The sequence below is a fragment of the Schistocerca piceifrons genome, chromosome 6, assembly GCF_021461385.2.
Source record: "Schistocerca piceifrons isolate TAMUIC-IGC-003096 chromosome 6, iqSchPice1.1, whole genome shotgun sequence".
Classification (NCBI taxonomy): Eukaryota; Metazoa; Arthropoda; class Insecta; order Orthoptera; family Acrididae; genus Schistocerca; species Schistocerca piceifrons.
In genome coordinates this window covers 340,468,016-340,494,265 of record NC_060143.1, presented here as the reverse complement: position 1 = coordinate 340,494,265, position 26,250 = coordinate 340,468,016, and the positions used below count along the sequence as shown (strand labels likewise).

The 26,250-nt window shown below is 40.5% G+C and overlaps 1 protein-coding gene, 1 non-coding gene and 1 pseudogene across 2 annotated transcripts in view; 1 reads left to right on the top strand and 2 right to left on the bottom strand.

Moving 5' to 3' along the window:
* Positions 1-4,645: 4,645 nt before the first annotated feature.
* On the bottom strand, positions 4,646-4,763 carry LOC124803903 (annotated as a pseudogene).
* A 4,444-nt stretch (positions 4,764-9,207) lies between these two features.
* Positions 9,208-26,250, bottom strand: part of LOC124802546 (equilibrative nucleoside transporter 3) — a 65,055-nt gene continuing 48,012 nt past the window's right edge. The window contains exon 12 of the mRNA XM_047263409.1: positions 9,208-13,779. Within this exon, the coding sequence (XP_047119365.1) occupies positions 13,668-13,779 (112 nt within the window). The 3' untranslated portion in view covers positions 9,208-13,667. The remainder of the gene's footprint in view (positions 13,780-26,250) is intronic.
* Trnat-ugu lies at positions 17,876-17,950 on the top strand. The gene has a single exon. It is a non-coding gene; the product is annotated as a tRNA-Thr (tRNA).

Sequence of the window (26,250 nt, the reverse complement as noted above, 5' to 3'; positions counted from 1 at the left end):
CAGGCGCGAGAAAAGAAAAATTATTTCCAGCCGACCATCTGGTAGTGGTGCAAACACTGCATATGACTCGAACTGGTTCGGCTATCGGTTGCTGCAGTTCTTGGATGATGTACGTGAGCCGAAGGAGACAATTATTTTGCCACGGTACACTTCCTTGTGGGCTTAAAAAATAATTAGCAAATTCGTCTCGAATTTGTTTATTTGTGGAAGCAGCTTTCCTTGGTATATACTGTGCTGAAATGAAAACTGATGCAGTGTCATCTCATCTCCATGTGCCTGGAATCATCTCACCTGTTTGTAAATCGTAGAAATCGAAGCTTCCATGTGGGGTGTACTGGTTCCTTGCCGCAGAATTTCGCCTTCAAAAATTGTGGAGACATACAGCTGTAAGTGTGACAGTTTCTGCCTTTTCCGGTTGTAGCAACATAGGTTTTCTAAACACACGAAAAACTGAAGCCATAATGCCGAAAGTGTTCTCAACAACCAATCTGGCCCTTGAAAGTCTGCAATTAAAAACTCTCTCTTTTGAACCTTTACCAAGTTTTCCTGTAAGGGAAAGGCATCGTCTGCTAGAAAAACATATCGTAGGGCCTTGGTGCCACCTGGTAAGCATTCAGCTTGTGGCAAGTTAAGTTTCTTTTTGTTAATTAACTCATTTATGCTCGCATTTTTGAACACACCACCATCTGATATTCTGCCTTGGCAGCCGATATCAGCGTACAAAAAGTTGTAGCTGGCATCGACGACAGCGAGCAGCACAATGCTGAATGAACCTTTATAATTATAATATTCACTTCCACTACCAACAGGGCACTGTAGCACGAGACGTTTCCCGTCAATTGCTACGACACAATGGGGGAACTGAAGAATCTGTGAGAATAAACATGCTGTTTCACTGCAGGCGTTTTCAGACGCAGGTATCTGAAAGAAAGAAATTTGATTTCAGGTTTTCGTACATTCGCCAGAGGGCACAAATGAGGATGAAGAGGTTGTAGCTGGACCTTCCAGTCCTCCACCACCAAAAATTATAAGGATGGGCGCGAAAAAAGACATGCAGCAACCCTACAAGATTGCGTCTCAATTGTTAAATAAAGTGCTGCAAAAACAAGAAGAGGACAAGAACGATGAATGCAGTGCGTATGGGCAGTATTTGGCATCAGTTTTACGGAAATTGACCGAGTTAGAACGAGCAAAAACAATGGCTTTGCTTAATGATGTATTAATGCAGCAACATGTAGCGTATTTGGAAAGTGAGCAGTCAAAAACGGGTATGAATGTGGCAGGGCCATCATCATCATCATCATCATCATCATCATCATCATCATAATCAAGTAACAATTCCCCTGTTACATTTACAAGCTACAGTGACAACGCAGTTGAAGAAGTTGTGTTTGATGAATTATGTAATGTAATTGAGAAATAATAACACTTCGAAAATGTGCTTATTTAACGATGTTTTTCATTTACTTACCTTTACATAATCCTTCAGTACTTCCACCAGAGCTCCACATACTTCAGGTACTATTTTAGATATTGCTTGTTTCGAAATGCGAAATAAATACGCAAGGCTCTGAAATGAATCTCCTGTTGCCAGGAAGAATAACTGCAAGCCTTTGGTTGACTGAAATAGCTTTCCTGAAATTCGTGTCTTTTTTTTAAACAAATGGTGATATCATATTTGCCAGATATTCAAAATCGGTAGGTGAGATCAGAGTGAAGTTGCGGAAACCAGAGCCGTCTTCCATACTCAGCTCACGTAGCAGGTTATTTCCGCCAGTTCTTCTATAGAATGTTTTTCTCCACCAACGACGAGGACGCTTTTCATTTTGTTTGAGTAAACCTTCTAGTATTAATAATGCAGCTCCACATATCATTATTGTTTCTTCGACACCAGACATAATGCAGCAGCAGATGATACGATCACAATAACACAAGAGGCACTGCAGACGGCGTGAACACGTGAGAAATGTTTGCCGCCAGTGTGGACGGAAACAGACACCAGAAACAAAGTCGGAAACATCGCAGAAAACAATGTTTCCAACAGAAACATGTTTCCAGTGGCAGTGTGTGCGCGGCTTCAGGCACGTTAGAAATTGAAACACACAACAGTCGCGATGCAGGTCCCACAATGCCCTGTCATCTTGACGAAATTAAAGCATATGGCCGCCACAGATTACATGGAACCTCTCGCACACACGAGTACTACTTGTTGCGGAGCTAAAATCTAAATATGCCCCTCTGATGCCACTAAAGAAGGCTACCGCACAAACAGTGAGCAAAGACTTTTGCAAAGATTTCCTGTCACAAGTAAGACATGTAGGTAAAATCATCTCCAACAGTGGACCCCAGTTTAGCTCAAACAAATGGAAGGCTATGTTGAGGCAGCACAGGATAAGGCCAATCTATGCATCTATAAGGCTTCCCCAGTCATCTCCAGCAGAGAGAATAATGAAAAGCCTCAGGAATCTTTGCCGCATCTACTGCCCAAAAAATCACCACGCCTGGGATACCTTCTTACATGATTTCCCAGATGTAATGAATGAGCTGCCACATAGAGTCACAAGAATAATGCCAGTGGCCATGCTGAAATACAGGAAGCCCAAAGATCTGATTCAAAGTAGCTGACTTTCCTCCGCGAGCCCAGAAATAACATAGAAATATTGTAGAACTGGCTCTCAGACTTTGTGGGTAGCAAGTGCGGAGAGAGAGGATGCATGGGACAAGAAAGCTTGGAAATGAGAGTTTTGGATGGACAAAAAGTCTTCATCAATAGCTTTCAACTAGTGAATAAGCAAAAGCATCTGTGCCACAAATTTTGCCTAATCTATTTCAGACCTGTTTGAGTTCGTAGGATAGGTCACGCAAACACACTTGAACTTGAAACATTGAAAGACTTGTACCGTTGTAGCATTAAGCTAGAGTCAAGAATCATTTCTTTCCATTTCGTTTATGTAATCAGTTAATGTATTGTTCTTTATTTGTTTGCACTTACAGTTTTTGGATGATTAATTATTATAATCAGAGGATAAGATCTTCTCCTATGACATCTGATTAGTGAGCCTGGCAGTTGTAGTTTTCTGTACAGTATTTACACTTTGATAATTTACTGCAAATTTGAGACATACTGGTATCCCCTTATGTTTTACACATAGAAAATTACCTTGTGGATAGGAATGTGCTAATTTCTTCGCAGATACCTCTTGTGTTTATAGTAAAACTGGTCGGTTTAATACTTGAGCATTGCTGTATTAGTAGCTTGTCACGCCACAGCTAAGTTATGTGTTAGAACAGAATGAAAATGGCATTTTTGGCTCAGAAATAACTGCAGAAGTCTTGGAGACATAATTCTTATCAGAATTTGTCTTGGAATGTAGTAATGGTTTGGTTTCTTCAGTTGATATTGCGTGCACAGCCAGTGGGGTGTAAGTATGGTCTGCTCCACCATTCGGAGTGAGGAGGCAATAGTAGTGATGCTACTGAAGTCAATTTGTGATAAGATAGTGGAGCTTGGTATGATTTTTATCATGCCACAGACACTGATGGGGGTATCTTGCGAAATGGACATGGGCTGTCCATGCCAAAGGCATGTTTACGATTGAGTATGGTTTTTTTCTTGCTTAGTGTTATTGCCAGTGGAGAGATGTGTACTCGTTGGTGGTTTTCGAATGTGGTACACTTATGGATAATCGCCTGTGGTGCAATACTTTTTGCTGGTGGTACTTTCTCATCTGGGGCTCTAGCTTTTGGATTATTATCAGTGGTGCAACGATGTTTACCTTGTAGTATTTAGAGTGGATCGCAGCCCCAGAGTCATGTTATTGGCAAAGTTTTTTATTACATGGTGTGAGCTTGTGGAGCGTTAGTGACGATAGTACATTTCAGACTAAGTACAAAAATACATGCATTACAATGCATAAGAATCGGTACAGTTGCAAGCTGTTGATGCAAGTTGCCAACTATTTGCAACACAACCATTCTTCATAATTTATGACTGGTTGTTACATGATGACAATTATTGAACTATATTAAAAAACATAAATTCGTTGCAAACTATAGTGTGCACAGTATGGCAGCCAATTGAGGCCCATGCCAAGAATGTGGTCTTCAAATTGCTCCTCCAGGACATCGAACACTCTCCTGCTTCAATGGGGTTGAGCTCCATCTTGCATGAACCACATCTAGTCAAAATCAGGGTGACTTTGTATAATGGGGATGAAATCGTCTTCCAAAACCTTTCTAGTACTGTTCGTTAGTCACAGTGCCATCAAGGAATATCGCACTGATTATTCCATGACTGAACATTGCACACCACACAGTCACCTGCTGAGAGTGAAGAGACTTCTCAATCATGAAATGCAGATTCTCAGTCCCCCAAATGTGCCAATTTTGCTTATTGATGAACCCACCCAAATGAAAGTGGGCTTTGTCACTAAACCAAACCATACACTCCGTCTTCAGGCCACGAGTGGCCTACCGGGACCATCCGACTGCCGTGTCATCCTCAGTGGAGGATGCGGATAGGAGGGGCGTGGGGTCCACACACCGCTCTCCCGGTCATTATGATGGTATTCTTGACTGAAGCCACTACTAATCGGTCGAGTAGCTCCTCAATTAGCATCACAAGGCTGAGTGCACCCCGAAAAAATGGCAACAGTGCATGGTGGCCTGGATGGTCAACCATCCAAGCACCGACCATGCCCGACAGCGCTTAACTTCGGTGATCTCACGGGAACCGGTGTATCCACTGCGGCAAGGCCGTTGCCAAACCAAACCATACAGTGCATACTAATTCCCATCATGCCTCGCGGCCAACGAGGCAGTTTGAACATCCTAACATAAACCATCTTATTTCATATAGTTCAATAATTGTCACCCTGTATGTAAACAATCAAAGCCCTGAGCTCATATTGTGGTACCAGCTATGTTTCAAAATGAAGTGTTAAACTAGGTTCATGATTATGTATTGGTAGGGCATGGGAGTCGCTGAACAAAAGAGGGATATGGGCACACTAGCACAGAACATTTATTTCCCTACTAGTGGGACATACGTGTCTCATGATAGATTTCAGAGAATGAGTGGGAATTTGCTGCATGTTATTGCTATGTATCAGTGTGTCAGTTGTAAAGAGAGGGATGCTAATGTTTTACAGAATTCTTATAATTACAGATTGCACCTGTCGGCTGTGCTGTCTTCAAGTTTCACTGTTATACCTCTACTCCATACTGCTGCACTGAATTAGTTTGCATCTGCAGATAGGCTACCCAGTTAACAAATTTCTAAGTGGGCTGTGATGCCTTCCGGACAATTCTTCTCCATGAACTGCATGCACATATTGATGTTTCCTATGTGAGAAATAATGCCCATACTGAGCACCTGTAATGTGAATCAAAAACTTGGAAAGATGCTCTATCCACTGAGGTGTGTATGTTTCATGTCTGTCTTTTATTTCTGTACAGCCATCTTTTGAAATCCTGGAGGTACGTACAGCCCACACCTACCTGGCCAGTCATCAGTCTAATGTATTGTTAGACCACAATGGCTCTCACTGAGCAATGATCTGCAAGTCAACGGCTAACCGTGATGGTTCCACACTTCAAATAGAGCCCACTGACGCATGGTAACTCATAAGGAGAGCACGTGGCAATTGGATTTTTGTAATTTCTTATATTTATAGTATGTGAAATTCAGAACACAAATGTCTATTTCCCAAAGCAGTTCAATGCAGCTCCTAAAAATTCTTGAGAAAATCGACTTTGAAATTTTCTGAGTATCGTTAATACCTCAGATTAAGGTCAGTGTTTTGACGGGCAGTGTGGGTGGTACTGTGGTAGAATGCTCTCCTGGCACATGTGGGGCGTGCGGGCTGAGCTCAGTTCTCAGCCGATGCAAATTTTCAAACAAAGGTACATGTTCTACAAGACTGCTATGAAATGTAATTCACAAAGCACCTGAGAATAGTAATCGCTGGTTTGAGTCTTGTTTTGTTCATTTTTTTTTTTTTTCAGTTTGAATACCTACATCATTTAAGTATAAAATTTATCCAATATATGCTAATTAACACATATATAATTGTAATTTTATGGAAAATGCTTGTCTTCATATTTCTTGGTACTATCAAATCAAGTTTTCATTGTAAATTAGAATTTGTAGTTACCTATTTGTTATGAAAGCCAACGTACTTGCTGTAGTGGTAACACTGGTTCCCATCAGATCACTGAAGTTAAGTGCTGTCGGGCTGGGCTAGTACTTGGATGGATGACCATCCGGTCTGCCGGTCTCTCTTGGCAAGTGAGGTGCACTCAGGCCTCGTGAGGCAAACTGAGGAGCTACCTGATTGAGAAGTAGTGGCTCCGGTCTTGTATACTTACATACAGCCGGGAGAGCGGCGTGCTGACCGCATGCCCCTCTGTATCTGCATCCAGTGATGCCTGTGAACTGAGGATGACACAGCAGCCGGTCGGTACCATTGGGCCTTCCAAGGCCTGTTCGGACAATGTTTAGTTTAGTTTTACCTGTTAATAAAATGCATTCTGGTCTGAGCTGCCAGAGTTTGCAGTCAAGTATGCATGAGGTGCGCACTTGCTTGGGTGAACGAATGGTGTGTGTTTCTCTCTCCTCTTCTGATGAAGGCTGTGACTAAAAGCTAGTGTGTAAGGGTCTTTAGCAGCGGCTGCATTGCTGGCACCAGACCAGCATTCCACTGCGAGGACATCATACACTGTTTGTGAGACAAGCTGGACCATGACAGCTACTGCTGTATTGCTGCATGGAGGGCACTGGTCTATAAATGAAGGATAAACTGCTCATGCATTCCTGACTCCGACCTGTCATGGTACTAAAAAACCCATCTGCACGCTCAACACTTCAGTCAGGAGAAGCTGCAGCACAGCAGTTATTTACCCAAACAAAATCCAGAAACAAGTTTTTTGAATTAAATTTATTGACTTCTTGCAGTAAACAAATAGCCAGATATTTTTAACATACAGTGTTGTATGTTCAAAAATACAGTGCCTGAAAGGCAATAGAATAGCAGCCAGAATGAATAAGTTTTCTGAAATGTTCCGTATACTCACTAGGTATCATGTGAGCTGACATGGACAGCCAAGCGGTGTAACAGTGTGTTGACGGTTACCATATCTGGTCACACATGAGATCCCCCAGGGCAGAAGCCAAAAGCACTAATGTGGAAGGGGGTGCGTGGACTACTACACAATATAAAGGTGGACGTAAGAGTTCAGTTCACACAGATGTCTAGGAGGGACATATGTGTGGGTCAGGCCTGGGCCTGGACTTTTAGTATTCACTCTGGCTCTGCCTGCATTCACACTTCGCCATGTACCTCTTGCCAGGAGATTTTTGGACAATTAGGAAAAGTGTACTTTTATTCAGGTTGCTTATTCAGTTTTAATCAGACAAGCATTAAAGATTTTGTAGTTAGTCAAGTCTTGCCTATTTGTTCATATATTTCCCGACTGAGTTCCGTAACTCCAAATATTCAGTTAGCATTCTCCATGTTGCTGAATGGATGGACCATCCTCAGATTCCTATGTCTAGACCGCTTACTGGACATGACAACAGCTATTTTGTACATATATAAAATAACAAATTTCATCTCTGACATGTCACAGTTTTATATCGGCTTTTTGTAACAAATTATTAAAAAGCTAATTTTGAGGTTGTTCTCACTCATTAACATTTTAATATTTGTTGTCATGGAAATAATTTTTACGAGGTTTTCCTGCAGTTTATTTTGATGTGGTATACATCAGGAGCGTCCCAAATATGATATGATCAAGATCCCCATCATCATCTGGATATTTGCTACATGTGGGTGAGTCTGTCGCTCCAGTCCAGGGATGTGTAGGGAAAGACGTGTGCCCAAATCTTATTCTAATAATTATTGATCAATATTTACTTGGGAGATTTTTATGGCTGTATACACAGTTTTATTGGTACAGTATGCTGAATTGAAGTGAAGAAACAGTCCTTTCTCTGCTGCAGTATTTGCCACCGAGTTTCCCATTCGTAGTACGTCTTTGTGTGTGTGTGTGTGTGTGTGTGTGTGTGTGTGTGTGTGTGTGTGGAAAAAGTAGTAATATGAAAGCTGTGTAAATAGCGGGTACTGTTATTTCATACTTTCTTCAGAAAAACCATCTACTACTTCATTATGCCGAATAACTCAATGTCCCTTTACCCACATTAGATGTACAGATTTATTTTCTTTGCTGGATTTCATTGTTAGTTGTGCCACTTCATAAGTATAACCTGATCTGCTTCTTTACCTGCTATTCCTTCTGCAGTGTAACTACTACATTATGGTGGTTGTAAAAACTTTTTAGCTATCTGAAACTCAGGGCAATAGTATGTACAACCAACTCCCTCATTTGTTTGAGATCTATCAGTATACACATGCAAAAAAATCTGGCCAGTTAATATCCTGGTAATTTGTTACATCATTGTTTTAGCTCTGAACACTTGACCTATCTGTCTGGTACATAAAAGACTTCAGGTTACCGAACACCGGTAGCATTTGGTCTTTCTATGTCAACCAAACGTAACTTAACATAATGTAATCTTACAAGGAAACATAAATCTGAGATATCTGAAACTATTTACTGACAGTGGTGCCCATGTGTCTTCTGGATATCCTCTTTTTGCCAGCTGCTTAGCTTTAACTGCAGGGCGACAGTTATTGAGCTATACGAAAAAAAAGTAAATTAATTAGAAACTACAGTATGCACACACTTTATTCAACACGTAAATGTCGCTACAGATATTTGGATTTAGGTTACAACAGGTTTGATATGCCTGCCTGCCATCATTGGTGATGATGTGGCATAGACAAATAGCGAAATTCTGCATGACCTACTGAAGTGTCGAAATATCGATGCTGTCAGTGACCTCCTGATGGGTGTTTTCAGCTCAGCAATGGTTTTGGGGTTATTGCTGCACACCTTGTCTTTAAAATAGACCCACAAAAAGGAGTCTCATGTGTTCAGATCCAGAAAATATTGTAGCTAATCGAGGCCCATTCTTTTATTTATTTATTTATTTATTTTTTGAGATAATATGGGGCATTTCCACATAGAAAATTCCATAGACCATTTCAGAACATCGGTACATAGTATAAGATGATGAGGATGTCCAGTCAGGCTCCCTGGCGCATTTGGTAATTTTGGATGTATGACATAAAAGAAATGTGCATCTTGATGCATTAACATTCACTTTTATTCTTCAGGTACTTTAATGACACTGCAGTGGCTTATAGCAACATATTACAGACAGTATGCTACATTATGATACAGCATAAATGGAAGACAGAATAGAGTTATGTTGAAAACTGACACAAATGTGAAGACAATTTATATATATATTCATGTGCCTGGCACAGAACCAATTAATTAATTAATTACAATTATTGTTTCTGCATCGGAAGTGATAACTGTAAAACGGGGCCATAATTAGGTCCTACCTAAGTGTAACTACATGTATTATATCCACTCAGGTCATATTTTGGGTGTGCTATTTACTATACAATATTTCTTTCCAATCTGTATTCTGTCTAGTTTCACATTTTTAATTACCCAATAAACTGTCACATATAAATTCATGTGTTAGTATTTCCCCAAAAGTTTAACTTAATTGACATCTGTGATAAGAGTGAAAACAAACAGTAAAAAACAGAGTATCATGCCTTCCTCAGGAGCCAAATGCAGTTTCAGCATTTTCAGTGCAGAAATGCAGTTACACATTTAACATATCTGTATGGCAACAATATATTGATATCACACAACCAGAGGTTTAATACTATCTTTTTAATGGCTTCACAACCACCTGAAACAGTTATCGGGAAGTTCACAAATGCAGATGATTATGGAGCTATTTCATACAAGTTTAAGCATCTGTGGACCCATATCCGAAGAAAATTATTGAATACTGACTGTTTTCAGTGCTGTAGCATTTAAAATACGAACAAAATATTTGAGTAAAACAGAGGAAATTCTAAAACTGCTCCCACTGCCCAGCAGTTTTACATGAGAGAAATTATTTAGACATATGTAATAAAAATTTAAAATAAAATTACATTTATAATATAAAAATAAAGTTAGAATTGTACTATGATAAGAACTACCTGGGACTAAATCATTTAAGCTCAGTATTAAATTGAGAAAATGCAAGACGTGGTATTGAAACTATATTTAGATACATCTCAATTTCAAATCACTGACTAAATGAACATGAAAATTATTATTTTAAAAGAAGAAACTAAATAATAGACTTCTGACAAGACTAAAATAATTTTTGACATTACACTTTCTTTGCAATAAAAATAAAATACATTCAAAAACTACTACAAACAGTAATGATGTTGAGCTGGACCATACAATTATGAAAATTTTATTTCACAAAATAAAAATTATAAACAAAGAATAACACATGGTGATATAGGACAGGAAATCTATACACTGTCAACTGAAAACACCACCCAAAGTAAGCTGCCAGAGTTAATGTTAAATGTAGATTTTCCCAGTGTAAACTGCTGGATAAAAAGCTAATTTCCTGCCAGGTTGAAGTGTTTAAGCCTTTTAAAATTTTGAGTGTCTCATCTATCATCTTCCAACACTCATCACAATGGCATGGCATTTCAACATTTTAAGCCAATTGAAACCCAAGGGCTTTTCATGTAAATTCAGGGTTGGTTTGTTTGGTACTGAATGAAGACATAGTAAGATTCCCTAGATAAAATAGAAGACAAGGAAGTGTAAGACAAACAACTGAAGGGTTTTGGATATATTTAATCTCTACAGGACTTAAGAAACCGGCAAAAATGAACTATCAGACTGGGATGGGTGGGTGTGGGAAGGAAGCATATCATCGACATTAAACTACTTGATTAAAACATTACTGAATAGAAAATTTTCCTCTTCTTTTACAGCAACATCTCCAACTTACAAGGAGACCATACGGAAAGGCCTCCTCCAATTTTCTCCATACTTTCAGGGTTTGAATGTCAGTGCAAAGACTTTAGTTTCTCAGAGCAGTAAGATGCATTTTTTTTTTTTTTTTTAAACAAGAAGCTCAACCTGAACATTAAGATTTTCGAGCACTGCTAAGTACAAACAATAAAGTCACTGGTAGGAATCTCACCTAAAGCAGCTTTTTGGCTTTTATTTAAATTTCACATTTAAAAATGAATGGAGATATTAAAAAATGCTGAATCATAATTCTTTAATAAAGGAGATACGCACACTTATAATACTGAGCACTCTAGGTAGAAATTATTTACTTTTCTGTTTGATGTTTTATACCAAATTATAAAATAAATGATATAAAGTTGCTGCTTTAGTATTATTAGACATTACTCTACATTCACAGTTACTGATCGCATTGTTAGTGCACTTGAACTGTTTTAGACTTAACAGCAGTTGGAAATCTAACCTTCAAACTGATTTTTTGGAATTGAATCATACTGCTTTAGGGAACTGATATCTGATCCTTCAGTTTCAAATCTTACAAATATGAAGAACATCAAAGAGAACCAGACTAACGTACTTTGTTAAATGCTCTAACCCTTTCAGATCTACCATCACACTACGTCTATCATTATGATTTTCCACAACGGCTCGGATGTCGGATGATGTATAACAGATTTCCATTACTGTGTTTTCCATCCACTCCATTGTTGGAATGTGCTAGGTGAACAGCAGCACTTGGAATAAAGATGTGTAACTCCAAGTGTGTTGCATTCTAACATTTGTGGTAGATAATAGCTGGTAGAAAACATGTGATGATGATATTGCCAGAAAGGCCCCTCGAAGACACTAAGCATGAAGGAGAATTAAGTGATCGGAAGAAATTTTGCACTGTGGTCAGTGATATAAGTTCTAGCGAACCAGACTCTACTGATGGAGTGAAAGTGATGAAGATACACAGCCTGTATCAAGTACGTGTAAGATATCACGATGGCAAGGGTGATTTCATGAAGTTTGCTTTTCCTGTCACACATCAAAGTTTCACCATTCCTCATGGTGTTTGACCAAAATGCAGACTAGAACATTTCCAATTCTTCTTTACTGACAATCTTATTAGTGACATTGTGAATACTACAAATATGTACACTAAAGGAAAGATAAAGAAAGTCACTCTGCCTACAAAACACTCAATGTCAACAAGATAAGGAAAAGTATAGATTGATACCTACCATAAAGATGGCACACTAAGTTGCAGACAGGTAGAATGAGAAGACTGCATCCCAGTCCAAGCTGCTGGAGACAGCAGTCATGGTGTCATCTCTACAGTGAACAGTAATCCATCCTTTTCCTTATAATGTTGATATTCCAACTTAAGAGTTTCCATTGTTTGAAAACACTGTGTGGCATTCATGGAGAAATGTTCCATTGGATTAACTGAAGGCTTTCCCTGGTATAATATTGAACTTGGCCTTGAATTTGAAGGCAGAATTAGTTAACAATTTCACGTAAGACTGACTAGAACAAACTCCATTTTTCAAAAATGTTTTCTCTCATCTCCATCTATTTTTGAGGTGATTTTTAAAACTTTTATAACTACTCCCATATATGTTCCTTATTCAGAGATTAAGGTTTAGTTGGGGAAGGATCAAAAGATTGGGAAAGGAGTGAGCAGTTGACTAAGACCAAATGTCAAATGGGATACATCTATTTCCTTATATGTAGACCACTGGGAGAAAACCTAAAAAAACTGTGGACAGCACAAAAGGTTATTTCAAATCCATGGAAACATTGGCTGTACATGAATTAACACATGTATCATTTATGAAGCAGGACCATTTAGTGGGCCTCAGCTCTATCTCACAGTGCGACCTTTAAAGGAGGAATGCATTATAAGTGTACTGGAGACTACAATCTTTGAGGTTTCTATAAGCTGAAGAGAGGGGCGAACAAAGTCAAGAATAAATGAAACACTTGATGTGTAGGATTAGGTTTTCTGTTATAGCTCTGAAGCACTCCTCAACCAGAGGCTGCATTGAGAAATTTATCTTAGTTATTCTGAAAGTTGTTCCACGAACCTTCTACCAAACATTTCAGTCTGAATTGCAGAGTAATCATGTAGACGAAGAACGTATCAAAGCACTAGCTGAGTTAACATTAATGTATTTGTGTTCACATCTACATTCCCATTTTTGTGTTAATACAGGTCTACCTAACATTTCAAACACTTGCTATTTCAAACATCATTTTATTTGCTGATGTTCTAGCAATATGGAAACAAGGACCACTTAAAATTGCAAATCCAGTAGAAATTCTGATTAGTAATTGTCAGTATTATCTGGAAGCGTAAGGGGTTGAAGGTCTGTTATACAACAAGTACGTCAGGTTTGGCACACAGTCCAAAACGATTTTTCAGGTCAGAATTAGGACATACAATACAACTGTTCCACTTAAGCAGTCATTACAACACGGACCACAAGTTTTACATAATACAGCTTTTACAAAGCTTAATTAATTTCTCACATTGCAGAGAAATCTACAAGGAAGTATAACATCCATTTTTAAAACAAAAATGGCACTTAAGTAACGAGTTACAAAATGCATGGCAGTTAATGTGAACAAGTACTGAACCAATGTAAAAGAAACAGCACAAAAAATGCTGACATAAAAAATTAAAACAAATTTGGGCTAAAAATTCACAACACTTTAATCAACAACAAGCTAAGAGCTGAACCACATGCCAGCCCTAGTCCGAGGAATGCAGCCATCATAGATGATGCAGTCTCCTGTTCAGCAGCATCCACAACTCTGTTGAAGGAGAAAAAAGAAGATTTAACACAAGAAAAAGCACATACATTATTGACACAAATGATAAACCCTCTTTTTCTAAATTCACATATTGTTCAGAATATATCCAATTAATTGCTTTGCAACTGAAACATTTAATAGCTTCATAAACATATAAAAGTACTTCAATAGAATTTTGTTCTCTCATATAATTAATTTTAATTGCATGAACACTACATTATTTGCTGAAAGAAGCATATGAAGGTAACTTTACCACATAGCTGTGGACTGCAGTAATACCATTCTCCTACTAACTCCCTCCCCCCCCCCCCCCCTCTCTCTCTCTCTCTCTCTCTCTCTCTCTCTCTCTCTCTCTCTCTCTCTCTCTCTGTGTGTGTGTGTGTGTGTGTGTGAATTGAGAAACATGAAATATCATTTTTTTGGGGAGGGGGAGGGGTAAAGTCTCATTGGCAAGAAGATCATTAGACAAAACCTGCATCTTTTTTCAAAGGAACGACATCAGTATTTAAATTAATTAATTTATTTCGTAATGGATGGACACGGAGTTGTACCACGCTCAATCCAAAAGTGGGCCCAGTGTGGTGACCACAGTGTCATCTCAATCAATCATTTATCTGTGGAATGATTATGCTTGAAAATTACTATTAACTTAATATTTTTTCTTTACACAAGACTTTATGGATAAAATCATACTGCTCCCAAACTCAAAATTGTTATTCACTTACAATTTGTAGCTTGGAAGTATCCCTATGCAGCAAATGTAATTCTTTGATTTTCTATTCCAACCCGCTTACAATAAAATGCAAGGACAGTGCATACTAATTTCAGCAGAATAAGATGTTAGAGAAGCACCTCATCCTTAACCTTTTTCTGTAACATACTTCTTATGTTATCTGTCACTTTCCTGTCCTACATAGGCCTCTGTGTTCTCTTGGTTTTTAAATTTATTTCTCAGAGGTGCTTCATCAGTACATATTCTTGTAATTTATTTACTGAAATTCTACTGATCTAAATGTTATTCATTTAACTACTGATTATCGGAAGACAAAATATTCTAAGTAGTTAGACCTCATCATGTTCCTTTTTAAATTTCTTCTTATGCAGTGTATATTTTGAACCCTGTTCATCTACATCTACATTTATACTCCACAAGCCACCTAACAGTGTGTGGTGGAGGGCACTTAACGTGCCACTGTCATTACCTCCCTTTCCTGTTGCAGTCGCGTATGGTTCGTGGGAAGAACGACTGCCGGAAAGCCTCCGTGTGTGCTCGAATCTCTCTAATTTAACATTCGTGAGCTCCTTGGGAGGTAAAAGTAGGGGGAAGCAATATATCTGATACTTCATCCACAAACGCACCCTCTCAAAACCTGGACAGCAAGCTAAACCGCTATGCAGAGCGCCTCTCTTGCAGAGTCTGCCACTTGAGTTTGCTAAACTTCTCCCAATGCTATCACGCTTACCAAATAACCCTGTGACGAAACGCGCCACTCTTCTTTGGATCTTCTCTATCTCCTCTGTCAACCCGAACTGGTACGGATCCCACACTGATGAACAATACTAAAGTATAGACCGAACGAGTGTTTTGTAAGCCACCTCCTTTGTTGATGGACTACATTTTCTAAGGACTCTCCCAATGAACCTCAACCTGGCACCTGCCTTACAAACAATTAATTTTATATGATCATTCCACTTCAAATCGTTCCGCACGCATACTCCCAGATATTTTACAGAAGTAACTGCTACCAGTGTTTGTTCAGCTGTCATATAATCATACAATAAAGGATCCTTCTTTCTATGTATTCGCAATACATTACATTTGTCTATGTGAAGGGTCAGTTGCCACTCCCTGCACCAAGTGCCTATCCACTGCAGATCTTCCTGCCTTTCGCTGCAATTTTCTAATGCTGCAACTTCTCTGTATACTACTGCATCATCCGAAAAAAGCTGCACGGAACTTCCGACACTATCTACTAGGTCATTTATATACATTGTGAAAAGCAATGGTCCCTTAACACTTCCCTGTGGCACGCCAGAGGTTACTTTAATGTCTGTAGACGTCTCTCCATTGAGAACAACATGCTGTGTTCTGTTTGCTAAAAACTCTTCAATCCAGCCACACAGCTGGTCTGATATTCTGTGCGGTCTTAGTTTGTTTATCAGGCAACAGTGCCGAACTGTATCGAACACCTTCCGGAAGTCAAGGAAAATGGCATCTACCTAGGAGGCTGTATCTAATATTTTCTGGGTCTCACGAACAAATAAAGTGAGTTGGGTCTCACATGATCGCTGTTTCTGGAATCCATGTTCATTCCTACAGAGTAGATTCTGGGTTTCCAGAAATTACATGATACGCGAGCAAAAAACATATTCTAAAATTCTACAACAGATCGATGTCAGAGATATAGGTCTATAGTTTTGCGCATCTGCTCGACGACCCTTCTTGAAGACTAGGGCTACCTGTGCTCTTTTGCAATCATTTGGAACCTTCCGTTCCTCTAGAGACTTGCGGTACACGGCTGTTAAAAGGGGGCCAAGTTCTTTCGCGTATTCTGTGTAGAATCGAGTTGGTATCCCGTCAGGTCCAGTGGAGTGTCCTCTGTTGAGTGATTCCAGTTGCTTTTCTATTCCTTGGACACTTATTTTGATGCCAGCCATATTTTCGTTTGTGCGAGGATTTAGAGAAGGAACTGCAGTGCGGTCTTCCTCTGTGAAACAGCTTTGGAAAAAGGTGTTTAGTATTTCAGCTTTACGCATGTCATGCTCTGTTTCAATGCCATCATCATCCCGAAGTGCCTGGATATGCTGTTTTGAGCCACGTACTGATTTAACGTAAGACCAGAACTTCCTAAGATTTTCTGTCAAGTCGGTACATAGAATTTTACTTTCAAATTCACTGAACGCTTCACTCATAGCCCTCCTTACGCTAACTTTGACATCGTTTAGCTTCTGTTTGTCTGAGAGGTTTTGGCTGCGTTTAAACTTGCAGTGAAGCTCTCTTTGCTTTCGCAGTACTTCTGGTGTCACAGGTTAGCTGAACAAACTTTTTGGACCCAATCCTTTTCAATATGTCAAAGCCAATGTCCCTCCCCCCACCCCCCTATCTTCCCATGTTTGTTGCAAGGAAATCTCTGTGGTCCTAAATTTTCAATCAGTATTTGTTCCACCTCCTGCCATCAGATTAAACTGAAATTTTGTTCACGCAACTGATGGTAGTCTAGTATTATCCATTTACACCACATAATTTTAACACTGTAGTTCTAAAATGCTACGCATCTATTATTCCATGTCCACTTTCACTAAGAATCAATACTGGGAAGTTTTCAAAGCTACAAACAATGAATTTCTATGCTTTTCAAATAAAAAGCTTGTCTTTCATAAAAATGGGGCATTTATTTATTGTGTTCTGTAAATCACATCATGAATGAAATACTTAGCAAAATTTAACAAGGACATTTAATCTGCTGTCAGTTTTAGCAACAAGACTAGGTAAAATTATTAGAAACATTCAGCATTTCTATGTAGAAAGCTATCACAGTTGTGACTCAACTTTTCTCTTGGATTTTCCTGGTTTATCAATACATTTCTCTTGACTGGTCCATTGTCGTTTTCTTCAGATTTACATACCTAGCATTCCCCGACGGGACTCGAACCCGGGATCTCCTGCTTACACGGCAGACGCTCTATCCATCTGAGCCACCGAGGGCACATAGGATAGTGTGCCTGCAGGGACTCATCCCTTGCATGCTCCCCATGTGACCCACATTTCCAACATGTCTACACCACTACATTCGTAGTGCACGTAATAGATGTTTACCCATCATACTCATTACTCGTGGCAGATTAATCTACCAAGTCCTGTACGAGTTTGGGCATACAGTGTGCATGGCTTCCCAGCCATTGACCTTGTATGCGAACACACACGGTATGCCCGAACTCTTACAGGACTTGGCAGATTAATCTGCCACGAGTAATGAGTATGATGGGCAAACTTCTATTAGGCACACTACGAATGTAGTGGTGTGGACATGTTGGGAATGTGGGTCTCACGGGGAGCGTGCAAGGGAGAAGTTCCTGCAGGCGCACTATCCTCTGTGCCCTCGGTGGCTCAGATGGATAGAGTGTCTGCCATGTAAGCAGGAGATCCTGGGTTCGATTCCCGGTCGGGGCACACATTTTCAACATGTCCCCAATGAAGTACATCAACACCTGTTTGCAGCTAGGGTGTCCATTTAATTATCATTTCATTTCTAGCAAAGTTGCATGGTCATCAACGGTAACTGTTCTTTCGGAAACAGATACTAACGTCATATATAGTTAAAAAAGGATAGTTGCTACTCACCATACAGCGGAGATACTTGCCATATAGCAGAGATGCTGAGTTGCAGATAGGCACAACAAAAAGACTGTCAGAAGATGAGCTTTTGGCCATAAGGCCTTCATTGGAGATAGAACATGCACACACATACTCATGCAAACACAACTCACATACACATGACCTGCTGAGGCCACTGCAAGCAGCAGCGCATGATGGGAGAGACAACTGGACGACGGGGGTAAATAGCAGGCTGGGTTGGGGAGGGGGAGGGATCACAGTGTAGCGGTGGGTGATGGTAAAGTGCTGCTTGCGGGAGCATACAGGGACGAGGTGGAGAGGGGGCAGGGCAGCTAGGTGCAGTTGGGAGGTTAGATGGAGGGCAGGAAAAGGTTAGTGGAAACGGAGACAGATAAAAAGACAGTGGGTGTGGTGATGGAATAGATGACTGTGTAGTGCTGGAATGGGAACAGGGAAAGGGCTAGAGGGTAACGACAAAGACTAACAAAGGTTGAGACCAGGAGGGTTACAGGAACATAGGAATATTGCAGGGAGAGTTCCCACCTGCGCAATTCAGAAAAGCTGGTGTCGGTGAGAAGGATCCAGATGGCACAGGCTGTGAAGCAGTCATTGAAATGAAGAACACTGTGTTGGTCTGACTACCACTATGCACTGCCTCTACAACAACTTCCAAACCTCTCCCACATCCCCTCATAGCTGACAAACCCCACCTCGCAGACCTACTACATTTACCTTACCCTCAAGAACTCCCACCCACCACCATACAGAACCTAAACAGACTGGAAACCCAGTCATGAACCTTTCCTTCAAGAGCCTTAGCTCCACAGAAGAATCAGTCCTTTCCAAAGACCTCACCTTTTGCTTCACTCCCAAATTCAGTCATGCAGGACCTTCTCTCCTTCTCCTGGTCCCTACAGTGGAAACACTTTTTCGCCACCAACCCTACTAATCAGACACAACCAAAGACCAATGCTGAACCCTGCTTGACTTAGTTCACTCCTCCATCCAACCATGACCCAATCCCACTGTCCCCAAGTCACGCCCTGCTAACATTCCAGAATTTCTTAACCTTGAAACTTACCTTCAGCATCATTCCCCAAATCCCTCAACATGTAAACTAACCTTATATCCACAGAAAGTACCACATCCACCACATAAAAACTGATCCCCATCTTATAATCCTGACAAAGGCTCCAGCAATGTAGTTTTGAACCCAAGGACTATCTGGCGGTAGGACTCTGCCAGCTGTCAGATTCATCCACCGACAAGCCCCGCCACATTGACCCCATTCCAGTCTCTCCTCAAATGCCCAGGCCCATCCCAGAACTTCTCTCCTCAGTCTGCCTTTCTCTTCATACCTACCACTCCCCACACTCCTACCTTCTACATGCTTCCTGAAGTTCATAAACCCAACCACACCAGGATTCCCCATTGTCTCCCCCACTGAGAGAACCTCTGCTCTCTTAGACCAACACCTTCAGCCTGTTACCCACAACCTACCCTCCTACACATAAGATACCAACCATTTCCTCCACCGACACACTACAATTCCTGTTCCTTTACCACATCGTGCCCTGCTCTACACTACTGATGCCACCTCTCTTTACACTAACATCCCTAATGCCCATGGGCCTACCTGTATTGAATACTACCTTTCCCAATGTCCAACGGATTCCAAAAATACAACCTCCTTCATAATTACCATGATCAACTATATCCTCTCCCACAATTATTTCTCCTTCAAAAGCATTACCTACAAACGGATCCGGGGTATGACTATGGACACTTGTATGGGCACCATCCTATGCCAATCTATTCATGGGCCATCTAGAGGAATCCTTCTTAACACCCAGAATCTCAAACTCCCTCATCTGGTTCAGATTCACTGATGACATCTTCATTATCTGGATCGAGGGTGAGGACAAACTTCCCAAATTCCTCCAGAACTTTAACACCTTTTCCCCCATGTGTTTCCCGATGTTTTGACCTCCACCTCAAAGATGGTTACACCAGCACCTCCGCCCATATCAGACCTATCAACCATCAGCAATACCTCCACTTCGACAGTTGCCACCCATTCCATACCAAGAAGTCCCTTCCATACAGGCTAACCATCGGTGGCTGTCACAACTGTGGTGATGAGTGGGTGGTACCACTCGTAATACAGCGAGGGTCTCACCGAAACCTTCACAAATTGTAATTACCCACCCAACCTTGCACGAAAGCAGATCTTCCGTGCCTTATCCCTCCAGTCGCCCATCACCTCACAAAATCCCACTGTCCAGCCACAGAGAAGCACTCCCCTCATGACTCAGTACCACTCAGGACTGCAAGCAACTGAATCACACTCTCCGCCAACTTTTTGACTACCTCCCGTTGTGCCCAGACATGAGGAATGTTGTACCCATTATCCTTCCCAGCCCTCCCATTGTGGTAATCTGCTGCCAACCGAATGCACACGATATCCTCCTCCATCCCAACACAACTCCCATTCCCAACCACTTGCCACATGGGTCATATCCCTGTAATAGACCTAGATCCAAGACCTGTCCCATACTCTCACCACCACTTACTCCAGTCCAGTCATAAGCATCATCTATCCAATCATAGGCAGGGCTACCTGTGAAAACAATCATGTGATCTACAAGCTAAGCTGCTATCACTGTGTTGCATTGTACATAGGCATGACAACTGACAAGCTGTCTGTCCACATGAATGGCCACTGGTAAACTGTTGTCGAGAAACAGTTGGACCACCCCATTTCTGGCCATGCCACCCAACACAATGTTTCTTCATTTCAATGATTGCTTCACAGCCTGTGCCATCTGGATCCTTCCCCCCAACTAGAGATGGGTCGAACTCGTTCATTCCCATGAACTACTTCATTCACTTCACTCTTTGCCGTGAAGCATTCAAATGAAGTAGTTCATTGATGAAGTATGGATGCCTGGCGAAGTTGCCCAGTTTGCCGTTCAGCCACAGCTACGCTCGCTTCACCTCGTTCATACAATAAAGCTTCGTAATACTTCATAATTTTACCAACAAATGGCCGAACTATGCAGTAATGTGCATGCAATGTTTTACTCTCTTACAGTGTCTGAGTTAACTTAAATAGAGGATGGTCGAAGGGGACAAAGGAAAGATAAACAGAGAAGCCTGTCACACATAAAGAAGGTATTACATATCAACTTGCTCGACATTTTCTCATGAAGCGCCCAAAAAAGTCTATCTGACAAGTGAAGCCTTATTTGTTGTATTCATGGACTGAAAACTAGGGCTACCAACAAAATGCAGTCCAATTTTATGTTCTTTTTAAAATTTAATCCAAAATAGAATGAGTATGTTTCCCACTGTCACAAAGTCTATATACCTACATTAAGTAATTATTCAGAAGTTTTCCTGTAGATTTTATTTTTGTTGAGAATAATAACCCTCCAATTTCAAAACGTAAACTGTCACCTGTGATCATTGGTACAATTTCAGGTAAAATCCCTCTATTTTATTTGGAAAGCAGTTTTTGTGTCTGTTCACTCTTATACAATGGTTAGCAACTCGCGATCACGTAAAAGTAGTGAATTTGGGGTTTCTTCGCTGATTTAGGTGATGGGAAAGCAAAGTGCAAGTTTACTTCATATAAAGGAGGAAACACATTTAACCTAGCACGTCATGTTCGAGTGCTGCATCAAACAGTGTCAATGTCAGTCAGTCATCTTCAGATATTTCTTGGACAAATAACTCAGACAATCCGGAACCAACATCAGCAATTGCCAGAAACGAATAGCAGTCGGTGCCAGAAAATAACAGTATCACTTCATTATCAGACAGCAGACATCAATATCATGGAACATTACCTATGTATTTTCCGGAACCTCTTTCGAACAAAAGAAATCAGGAGATATATTTCGCACTTCTGGAGACTGCTGTAAAGGATTATTTGTCCTTCAACATAGTGGAAAGCAAACATTTTCAAAGTTTTGCAGGCGAATTGAATGGTGCTTACAGAATGCCAGCTTGGAAGACCATTCCCAATACACTACTACAACAACAGTACGCCATGATGAAAGAAACTGTGAGAGTCAAAATTAATTCTGAGGAAGCAGTTGTACTGACAATGGATGGGTGGAACTCAACGACAAATGAGAGTTATTTGTCGGTGACAGTACATTACGTTAAAAACCTGGAGCTGGCATCTTCCCTCCTAGAGTGCTTTAAATATGATGAAGGGCACACGTCAGAAAAACTCTCCGAAGAACTGCGACGTGTCACAAGAGAATGGGGCATTCAAGAAAAAGTCGTGTGTGTTGTTAGCAACAATGCTGCTAATATTGTGGCAGCTATAAGACACTCAGCCTGGAAACACATCCCCTGCTTGGCACACACAGTAATTGCTCAGAATGGGCTTCCGCACATTCAACACATTCTGGAAAAAAAAGGTTGAATTTTTTAAAAGAAGTACACAGGCGTGCACAAAACTGAAAAAGATGCAGGAACAGTTAAAAGAGCCAGTTCTGACACTAAAACAAGACACTGTCACAACATGGAATTCAACATGTAATATGCTGTGAAGAATAATCGAGGTTAAGAATTCCCTAATGACAGTTATCACTCTGAATTATCCGGATCTTCCAAGTCTGACTGCAGAGGACATTACAAGTGTAACACAAGCCTGTGACCTGTTGATAGTTTTCAAAGGCTGCACCGAGGAAATGTCAAGTGAAAATGTTGTCACTGCTTCTAAAGTTATACTCCTTAGTCGCTCATTGAAAAAATGGTGTTGCAGGTTTGTTAGTAAAACTGAAATTCATGCAGACGTGCAACAGATGGCCAAAAAGTTAGCTGATGACCTAAAACAATGATTTTGAAATATAGAGGAAAATTCCATTTTCACAGAAGCAACTTCATTGGATCCCCGGTTCAAATTACATGGTTTTTCTGATAAAAATTCTGCTGAGAAGGTGAAATTAAACCTAGTCAAGCACTGTGAGAAATTTGTGTCCAACACATCCACTGCTACTGCTACAATCTCAGTTCCAACCACTGAACCTACTTCTAGTCTCTGGCTCAAATTTTCCAGGCTGCAGAGTAATCCACACCCGAGAGCTGCTGCAGTAGTGGAAGTGGACAAATATTTATAAGAGCCCCTCCTACAGAGACAAGGCAATCCACTTCAGTGGTGGTTTGAACGGCTGTCAGTATACCCCTCACTCTTTGAACTTGCAAAAATATGACTGTGTATTGTTGCAACCTCCACGCCATGTGAAAGTGTGTTCTCGAAGGCAGCAGGACACCTTATAACTGACAGAAGAAATCACCTGACAGGAAAAAAAGTGGAACAAATCATGTTTTTAAACAGATATCTCTGTACATTCGCCAAATCTGTTTATGTTTATTTATAAATACATATGAATTTTTTTTAAAATTTAATTAGGACAATCCTCAAATTGACGTTTAGTGTAATTATTTCAATAATGTGTACGAGATAAACGTTCCTACATGAATGATTATCTTTCAAGCGTGGATTCCACGCATGCTTCAGTTCCAGATTCACAAGGTAAACATTTTATTTTCATGTTTGCTGTGCGTGCTCACACAGCCAGCCTCTTCATTTGTATCTTCAATATTCATTTGTCTGCAAGCACTGCCAACGGTAGACTAACCGTAGACACGAAGTATAACTGCACAAATAGTCCCCGGGTAATGATGTCAGCACTGCAAGAAGCAGCTGAAGCAGCTGACACTGCCTTCCCCTTGCCCCTCACCTCCCCAACTCCTCCTAAACCTAACGTTCCCCACAAACACCACACGATTCATCGACCGGCAGTAGAGGGAGAACTGAAGTGAAGGGAGAATGAGTGACATAGCGACAATGTAGTGGGAGAGGGAGAGCGGAACCGAGTGAGTGACCTAGAAAAAAGTGTGGAGTGTGCTATCTGTGAAGAGTTTGAAGTACCAGTTCATTGAAATTGAGTGGTTAGTTCACACTTCACAGGAGTGAAGCGTTCATTTGAACGACTCATTCACGAGCTCCCCATCACTACCACCAACACCAAATTTTCTGAATAGCACAGGTGGGAACTCTCCCTGCAATATATCCTATGTTCCTGTAACCCTCCCAGTCTCAACCTTCATTATTATTTGTCCTTATCCTCTAGCCCTTTCCCTGTTCCCATTCCAGCAATACACAGTCATCTATTCCATCACCAGACCCATAGTTTTTTTTCATCTGTCTCCTTTTCCACTAAATGTTTCCCGCCCTCTGTCTAACCTCCTGACTGCACCTAGCTACCCTGCCCCCTCTCCACCTCATCCCTGTATGCTCCCACAAGCAGCACTTTACCATCACCCACCCGTACACTGCTATCCCTCCCCCTCCCCACCCCTGCGTGCTCCTTACCCCCATCACCCAGTTGCGTCTCCCATCACATGCTGCTGCTCGCAATGTGGCCTTAGCAGCCAGACACTGCAGCTACGCGCGCGCGCGTGTGTGTGTGTGTGTGTGTGTGTGTGTGTGTGTAAACTGAACAAGTTTCATGACGAACAACAGCTGATGGCACTACCTTGAAGAACAAAAGAACAAGGTAAAATTATCTCCCATTTGTCCATAGAGGAGTTTTTCCACTAATTATGGTCATGACTGGCTTTTCAGGTATTACATCCTGCTGCTCCAAATTTTCAAAGCATTTCTGCAAGTTGCAATATAGTGCTGGAAATTGTTCATCCATAGATAATTTTACAACTATATAGGGCTTGCCAGCTTTTTGCAAGGAAAAATATAAGCAATATACAAAGCCTTATCAACATATACAAACTTGTTTAATGAGGAGAGGACAAATTTATATGAACACCGCTTAGGAAAACCACTGAAAACCTAAAATTGGCATAAACAGAACCATTTGAGGCCAGTGTCACTGTAACAAATGCACAACGTTATTATGTAAAGAGTAATATTCCATATTTGCACAGAGATGTATAGAGAAAGGTTCCCCCACAGAAATTTATCATCATGGACAGAACTTTATGAGATATAGGATTGTTCAAGCCCTGGAGAGTTAGTCAAGTTTCTTGACAGAAATTTTGGGTGATGGTACTAGGTCATGTGGGAGAATATTTTGAACAATACAGTCACGACAGAATTGGAGGAACAGGAATTACATCCATATAATAAACAGCACATGCAAACAGTGGGTTCAAAAATTATTTTTTGTTTAGAATTCCATTTTGTCAATGGATTTTGTTGTAATGTATGCAATAAGACTGGCAGTTGTCACACTGGATACTTAGTATGAAGCTGTTACTGTAAGGTGTAAGTTGTTAATGTCCATAAAAACTTAAATATTCATTTATGAGAATTAGCTCCAGTATTACATAGCCTTCTCTGCTATATGCATAATTTTTACTTGAAATATTTGGGGCACCCTGCACAGAATTGTAAATAATCCACAGGTGAAAACTTACACAGTTATAAAACACAGATTGCTACTCTTCGTAAAGATGACTTGTTGAGGCAGATAGGCATAACAAAAAGACTGTTTAAACATTGAGCTTCTAGCTCCTACATCTGACACCATTCGCATTGTGAACACAGACTTGTTTAGATGCTTCAGCAATTCTGTGGTATGCCCTTCCCAACTGAATTTATTATCGAGTCGTAATCCCTGAAATTTAACACTGTCGACCTCTTTTATCCTCATGTCTTCATATATTATACACATGCTGGAAGGCAGTCTCTTACAGGTTCTGAACTTCATATAGTGGGTCTTTTCAAAGTTTGATCATAGTGAATTAGCTTTAAACCAGTTAGTAGTGCCAGTGTAAATCTGATTAGTAGCCATTTCAAAATCTGTACTTGACTTGCTATTTATTTCAATGTTTGTGTCATCTGCAAACAAAACACACTCAGCATCTGGCAATGTAACAGACGAGGTGTCATTAATCTATACCAGAAAAATCTGTGGACCCAAGACAGAACCTTGTGGAACAGCAAAGGTAATTAATTTGCCATCAGATGAAGACGACTGCTTACGCCACACGTATTTCCCAATGACACCTTTTCTTTTCCTGTTAGTTAGGCAAGAGTCCAATGATTTTACAGCACTGCCAATGACACCATAATATTCTAGCTTACTTAGTAGAAT